General features: G+C 33.7%; 1 protein-coding gene across 3 annotated transcripts; it reads left to right on the forward strand.

Moving 5' to 3' along the window:
- Positions 1-395: 395 nt before the first annotated feature.
- Positions 396-3,331, forward strand: LOC107623555 (proteasome subunit beta type-5). 3 transcript variants are annotated; one of them, XM_016325880.3, is made up of 8 exons: positions 396-533; positions 665-795; positions 964-1,093; positions 1,242-1,348; positions 2,132-2,266; positions 2,346-2,449; positions 2,534-2,634; positions 2,895-3,331. In XM_016325880.3, the coding sequence occupies exons 2-8, from the start codon at positions 682-684 to the stop codon at positions 3,020-3,022; spliced, it is 819 nt and encodes a 272-aa protein (XP_016181366.1). In that variant the 5' UTR covers positions 396-533; positions 665-681; the 3' UTR covers positions 3,023-3,331. The 3 variants fall into 3 exon arrangements, with proteins under 3 accessions (XP_016181366.1, XP_016181367.1, XP_016181368.1); XM_016325881.3 differs by having other exon boundaries at positions 409-542; XM_016325882.3 differs by having other exon boundaries at positions 453-549.
- The last annotated feature ends 4,179 nt before the right edge of the window (positions 3,332-7,510 follow it).

Raw genomic sequence — 7,510 nt, forward strand, 5'->3', positions numbered from 1 at the left:
AATTAAATAGAAATGAGAAAATAAATAAATTTAATATATAAATAATTAATTTATATATAATGTTAATAAATTTTTATTTTAATTTTGTTACACATAATAATAACAATTTTTTTAATTTTTTAACTTAAATTTATTTATTCTATTTTTTTAATTAATTTTTAATTATTAATAGTAAATTTATAATTTAAAAAAAAATATAAAAATATTTTTTTAACTCAATAAAAAAAACGGCTGCTAGTAAGCGGTAATAGCAATGTATTTTTTACTTTTTAGAAATACATATCAAATTGTGGAGTTAAGGTTTATATCAAATGGGCCACTTTTTTGGTTAAAAATGGGCTGGCCCAATTTAGATCCAACTTCTTAGACAAGACAGCAGGCCTATCCCAAATAAAGATCCGCCTTTCTGAACAAGGCACCAACACTTGAAAACAGTTCTTTTTTTCTACTGGATCTGTGAATCTCCCGTTCTTCTTTTCTCGCTTCAACCTCAACGATACCTCACACACGCAGATCCCACTTCACTTGACCTAGTGCGCCAAGTTCATCGTCCATCTCTATCTTCAATTTTACATCGATTTTTGCTTTTCTTAATTATTATTTTTAATGCTAATTAACCGTTTGGATTTTACGGTAATAATTTTTGGTTGTTTTCATCGGTTAGGTCTAAAATCTGAAATCATGAAGCTCGATACTTCTGGTCTAGAATCGTTCTCTACACTCACCGCACCCGGAGACGACATCGTTGGAGAGTTCTCTGCTCCGCCGTCATTCCAGCTTCCTAATTCCAATGATGTGAGTGATTTTTCAACTTTTCAATTTTTCGAGTCTGAAAAAAAATTGTTCTAGTATTTTATTTTTTAATTTATGAGTAGTAAATAAAGGAAATCAGGGTATTGTTCTATAGAGCAGGTTGAAACCTTGGTTTAATACAAAATTTTGTGTTTGTATTTGTGGTTTTAGTTCGATGGCTTTGTGAAAGAAGCTATTCAGACGGTGAAGCCTGCAAAGGGTACTACAACGCTTGCTTTTATATTTAAGGACGGTGTCATTGTAGCTGCTGATTCTAGAGCTAGCATGGGAGGATATATATGTGAGTTGATTTTATGTTTATTTTGTCAAATTTGAAAATTGTTGCTTCTAATTGATTAATGTTGTTTAGGGTTTAATCCACTTGTTTAGTTTGTCTTTGAATTACTATTACATTTCAATTATTACTGATGAGTAATGGAAATTTCCAGCTTCACAGTCTGTAAAGAAGATTATTGAAATTAATCCATATATGCTTGGAACAATGGCCGGAGGTGCCGCGGATTGCCAATTTTGGCACAGAAATCTCGGGATAAAGGTAATTTTTGAAGTCCTTTTATCTTGAATTATTGCTTTTTGTAGTGCTGTTATGATTCTCCTACTGAGGTTCCTCCTTTGCCCTACTCTTCTCTCCAACTGCCGGCGATTCCTTGGTTATATTTTGCTGTGATCATTGTTGTTGGAGTTATAGTTGCAAGTTGTGATGCTTTGCCTCAACTTCTATTCTAATTTATCATGCATGCACATTAGTTGAAGTCATAACTACTCATGACCCGTTTGTTTGAATGTGGATATTTTTGTTATATTTGTTACCATCCTTAGCCTTATATTAGCGAAATCACATTAGTTTAGATGCCTTTAGTAGTGTTCCTAAACCGTTTAGACTATATATTTTCTAGCTTCCTCTATTACTCTAATGCTAGGATTATTGTTGGGATTTGTTGAGAATGGATATATTTTCTAATATAATGGTTTCATGTTTTTATGAGTCCCATTCTGCTGCTTTTCTTATTTTCAACATACATCTTTTGTTCCTGGCCTTCCATTGTGGTTATTATACTCAATTTCTCATTTGACGCTTATTATTTTGTTATAAGTTGCCTTGAGAAGTTTGACTTAGTTGACCTTCACATATACCTCATTCTATATGGATTTTAGATCCTTGAGTTCAGTCCATGTAGGAAATAGAACTAAATGGTTCCACCTGTACGAAGTAAAACAAGACAAATATCTAGCTTTTGCTTAACAATGTATGATTTCTTTACTTCTATAAATATGGGGATGCAAATCGTTTGTCTAATCTGGTCTGTATCATGTGTAGTGTCGGTTGCACGAGTTGGCAAATAAAAGGAGGATATCAGTAACCGGAGCCTCAAAGCTACTTGCAAATATTTTATACTCTTATCGTGGAATGGGTTTATCAGTCGGTACCATGATTGCTGGATGGGATGAAACGGTAATTCACATGTCCAACTGCCATATGGCTTTTGCTCAGCTAGTGCTGTTGCAATTCCTAATGGATGATATCTTTTTAGGGTCCTGGTCTATATTATGTTGATAGTGAAGGAGGAAGATTGAAAGGCACTAGATTCTCTGTTGGATCTGGTTCACCATATGCTTATGGTATATTGGACAGTGGGTGAGTAAATCTTTTCATTTAACTTCTACATGGTATAACAATGCCTTTCACCAATATTCATCAACGGTTCCCTTCTCATCCTAGGTACCGATATGACCTGTCAGTTGATGAAGCTGTTGAACTAGGTCGACGAGCAATATATCATGCAACATTCCGTGATGGAGCTAGTGGTGGAGTTGTTAGCGGTAATTTTTCTCTTTCCTGCGTTGATTGACTCCACACTCCACAGCTACTTCTACATATGAAACTATCTGGAAACACTACAAAACACCTAAACTCCCATTGATTTTACTGTCAACTTAAAGAAAATTGTTAAAATGAAATCATAGAAAATATATATTTTTTTACTATTTTTTTTTCACTTCATGGTCAGCATTTTGCAGCAGCTTTTTCAGTCCCAGTTTATAGCTCTAAATCACTAACTTGGGGATTTATGTGATTTCAGTTTACCATGTGGGACCAGAAGGATGGAAGAAATGGACTGGTGATGATGTTGGGGACCTACATTACCAATACTACCCTGTTGTCCCAAGCACTGTGGAACAAGAAATGGCTGAGGCAACAGGAGCTTAATAAAAGAAGTAACTTATGGATATGTTTCTTAGTTTCTTCTCTGCCTTTTCATATTCTCAATCAACTGTGTGAGACTAACTATTTTATTTTTGAAATATGGCATTCCTTTGATGTGGACAATTGCTGCCTTTATGATGTGTTTAGACTTGAGATTAAAGAAAATTTAGCATCGAAAGTAAGGATTAAGCCACTTGTTTCGAAGTTGGTAAATATGAAATTGAAAGCACATCAGAGTGGTGTAATAGAGAGTAGAGAGTTGTAAGTCAATCATTATCCTTCTTAAAAGGAAATTTCTTGCTGCTGTGTTTTCATAGTTGTTTCTTAGTGAGCACATGGAAAACAAAAAGGATTGAGTTGCTGAGTCAAGGCATAATTAGTACTACTTGGTTACATGCACGGAATGAGTTGTTTTGACGCAGACACCTTCGTTATAATCATCAATTAAACACAACATAGTAAGCACAAATGCTTTTTGGTCTCTACATATCAAAGCCATCTCCGTAACTCTTTTTCTATGAAAGGAATTTCGATTCAATTCTATCAGGGAGACAGAAGGTTTTCAAAGAACAAAGGAATGGTTTGAATTTGCACGATTTCTAAATGTTTGAACTTACGACGTTGTTTCAGTTCGTTGTCGTTACGAGTCGTTACGAGAATGACTCTAATCTATACGTGTCTAAGGACTAGAATAGATCAAATATTATTTAAGTAATTTATTTCTAATATTGGTATTTGATTAAATTAGTTTTAGAGAAATTTAAATTGTTGACTCAATTTATATATTACGACTATTTTTTTTAAATATATTTTTTTTATATTTTTTAATATAAAATTATTTTTTTTCTAATTTTTAAGTTTATTTTCTTTCTCATTTTATATTTTAGATTAGTAATGTAATTATTAAGAAAAATGTATTTAAAAAAAAGAGAAAAAATACTAAAACATCACTATTTAAAAAAAAAAGAAAGATGCGTGAAAAAAAGGAAAACGAAAAATTAAAACATCACTATTAGAAAAAAACTGTTAATATGCGTATGAATGGAGTCGGAATTGAGGAATATATATAGATATAAAAAATAAAAAATTATTGCACGATTGTAGAATAAAAAATAATCATATATATAAAACGAAATAATTATAACAAAAAAATAATTAATATATGTGATTTAGATGTTTTTAATAACTGATAACATAGAGTTTAACAAAATATAATTCACATATTTTTTTATTTATGTATATGTATAGAATTATTTCTGTATATGTATATATATTAAAAAAATTACCGTAATATATATATTATTTAACAAAATTAATATATAAGGTTATGGAAAGTTCTATCCAAGTTTGACAAGAATAAGATGATTTACATAAAAATGGTTCTCATGGATAGTAAGGTAAGTTGATTATTTTCTATTATTTTTTTAAGTGATGCTAGGTCCAATTTATAAATATTTTTTGTTCATATTTTAAGTTTATTTAATAAGTAAACCCTTGCATGCGAACAAAGATAGTGCGATTTTATAGATTTATAAGTGCTAATAACCTTTATATTTAATTTGTTTTATAGTTTGATAATAACTAATATATTTATTGGTGGATTTAACTATTACTATATTATTTATGATCACATTCAGTATATATGTCTGATTTATTGAAAAAAAAGTAGATTATTCAAATCGATTAATAACTATTTTAGAGTTAATCCAATTAATACTAAATTTAAAAAAAATAATACATAACATCTTACTTTTTTTAATCAAATTATTATAATTTAAATTAATTTTAAAAAATAATTTAAAATTATAATTTCAATCTTATCACGTGCATGGCACGGATAATTATACTTGTTTTGTTTCTATTCATCACAATAGTTGGTAATAATAATATTATTATTTTATTTTTCTTTCAAATTATATTTTCTCAAACTAAATACAGTAATTTTATTTTAAAAACCAACAAAATCAAATTGATAATATATAGTTGCTTTAAGATGAAACCATGCTAAAGTCTCTCCTCCATATGTAAAAAATCAATAATAATCATCATGCTAATCAAAATAATAATAATAAAAAGTTTTAGAATTGTGTAAAAAAAAGTAACACTAATGATTATATCTCTAATACTCCCTAAATTTTTATTATACACATTATACAAATATTCCATTGGCTCTCTATACTTTCTCATATAATAGACAGCCCTCAAGACAAAAAAAAAAAATAAATAAATAAATAAAAGAGAGCTCTGGAAAGATTTCATAAATATAAATATAATAATAGAGATAAAGAGCGAGTGAAACCCCATAATGGTCCCTCAGATTGAGCCCGTGCACCAATGTTATCCCTGACTTTCGAAATGCTCTAATTGCACCCTTCAGATTGAGCTCCGTGCGAAATCCTGGTCCCTCCACCCAATTCCGGCGTGACTCAACAGCCGGAGCGCTGAGCTGGCTGCTTATTGTCCACGTAGGCAGCCTTAAACGGCTAGCTGATGTGGAGGATCTTCAAAGAATGTCGAAATTCCCTGAAGTAGTCCCTGGTACCAATTATAAACCCTAAGTTGTTCTTCCCTCTTCCTATGTGAATTGGTTCGTCGTCCAACTCTCCCTCTTCTTCACTCTTATTCTTCTTCTTCGTCCTCTCCCGCCATGAGTGACAGTCAAGCTTCTCGTAGGTCGAATCGCTCATCTGCGACTGGAATCTGGAGAGGAAACAATGTGCGTGCCCGGCGTTCAGCAGTTCCAGAGTGGTGTGGTTGTGGGTGTAGGCCTGTCCTTCGGTGGTTAGGGACGGAGAGTCATCCTAATAAGCCGTTCTTCGGGTGTCCGAATTATAACGTGAGTGCAATTACTGGCTGAAATTTATAGTGTTGGTTACTTGAGGTAGTTGTTTAATAAGGTTGATGCTTGTTTGCAGACTAGTGGAAAGAATTGGTGTGGGTTATTTCTCTGAGCAGATTCGGTAAATGATGAGGTGCCGCTGAAGTCTGATGAAGAAGATGAGCAAGGTGGGATGAAGATGAACATTGCATGGAAGGTGGGCAGACTGGAAGCAGATGTGAGAAATGTAAAGCTGATGGTCCAAGTGCTTGGTTTAGGGGTATTTATGTTAGTTGTGTTTGTGTTGATGTTACTATTGAAGGAGGTTTGATTAGGGTGAGAGCTGAAACACACAACCAGTGTAATCCAGTTTATGAACAATGTAATTGACATTAGATTGTTTTTGATATATTGAATGACTATTTGGTTTTGTTCTTGTAAGTGGCTTTGTAGGACTCCATTGTGAGGAGCTTGTGGCAGAAATTCTCTGGCCACTTGTTGACCCTAGCAATAGCAGCACATGCGTGCACACATGGGATTCCTGCAACACCATCATCCAGCAATAACAAGTAGGTGCATAGTTAATTAGACTCACTAGGCAGAGTAGTTAAATAATTAAGTAACAGTTAAAGACATTACCTGTTAGCATCCAAAACTGACAAGTACATAGCCTTTTCCCCAGATCCACTACATGGTGTGTAGGGTGTCCATGTACCTCGAACTTCTCGTATCCGGTGTCTCCAGCCCAGATTGGTTGCCATTGCCTAGATTCCTTCCTCAGCTTCTCCAGTCTGCTCTTGATCACTGGGGGAAGTATCCCCATATGATTATCCAACTTCACTTTATTTTTGGCCATCGTCCTCATTACGAACATCCTAACCTCTTCCAGCAGTGTGATTATAGGCTTCCTCCTAGCTTCCTTAATCTTTGCGTTGAATACTTCGCACGCATTGTTACATATTGAGTCTAACTTTGGCTTGTGACTGAACTGAGATCTTGTCCAAGAATGAGTTGGCCACTTTTCTAGGTATGCCCATGCCTCTGGATTAAGCCTCTTTAACTTTTCCCTATGTTCCCTGAATTCCTCAAATGTTGTGGCTCGTGCACAATCCCATAGCAACCCTCTTAGCTCCAGATCTTTCCATTGCTTGTTGAAATTCTTCCACAAATGCCACACACAGAAACGGTGATGCACATTGAGCATCACCTCCTGTACAGCATTTATGAGTCCCTGCAACACAGAGTGGATGCCAATAATAATTAACACAGATACAACAGAGAGAAGTATGTTGAATACATAGTTATATGCTCATCCATTTAGACCCTTACTTTTTTTATTTTCACCATACTAGACCCTCACTTTTTTAATTTTCACCATAATAGTCCCTGAGTTTCTAACAAAGGCACCATAAATGTCCCTAACTTTTACTATCGTGCATCTACAGTAGTCCTACTCAGATATCAGCAAGCCTCTTACAGATCAAGGATATTGTAACACAGTGATGCAAATAAACTGGAAACTAAATTAGAAGGGATTAGCAGTAGTGTACCTTTTGCATGTCGGATATGAAACACCAACCATGTGTCTTGTAATCTCCCAAATCTGCGTGCAGTAGTTTCAGGAACCATTTCCAGTTGGCAGTGTTTTCAACTTCTACAACTGCCCAAGCAAT

This window comes from Arachis ipaensis, chromosome B10 (assembly GCF_059453495.1).
Source record: "Arachis ipaensis isolate K30076 ecotype BB chromosome B10, ASM5945349v1, whole genome shotgun sequence".
Lineage (NCBI taxonomy): Eukaryota > Viridiplantae > Streptophyta > Magnoliopsida > Fabales > Fabaceae > Arachis > Arachis ipaensis.

What these genes read in the sequence shown, in the direction of transcription:
- LOC107623555 (XM_016325880.3), top strand. Translation starts at nt 682, where the DNA reads ATGAAGCTCGATACTTCTGGTCTAGAATCGTTCTCTACACTCACCGCA. An exon ending in TAGCATGGGAGGATATATAT is followed by an intron (nt 1,094 to 1,241) that starts GTGAGTTGATTT and finishes GGAAATTTCCAG; the next exon opens with CTTCACAGTCTGTAAAGAAG. An exon ending in TTGCTGGATGGGATGAAACG is followed by an intron (nt 2,267 to 2,345) that starts GTAATTCACATG and finishes ATATCTTTTTAG; the next exon opens with GGTCCTGGTCTATATTATGT.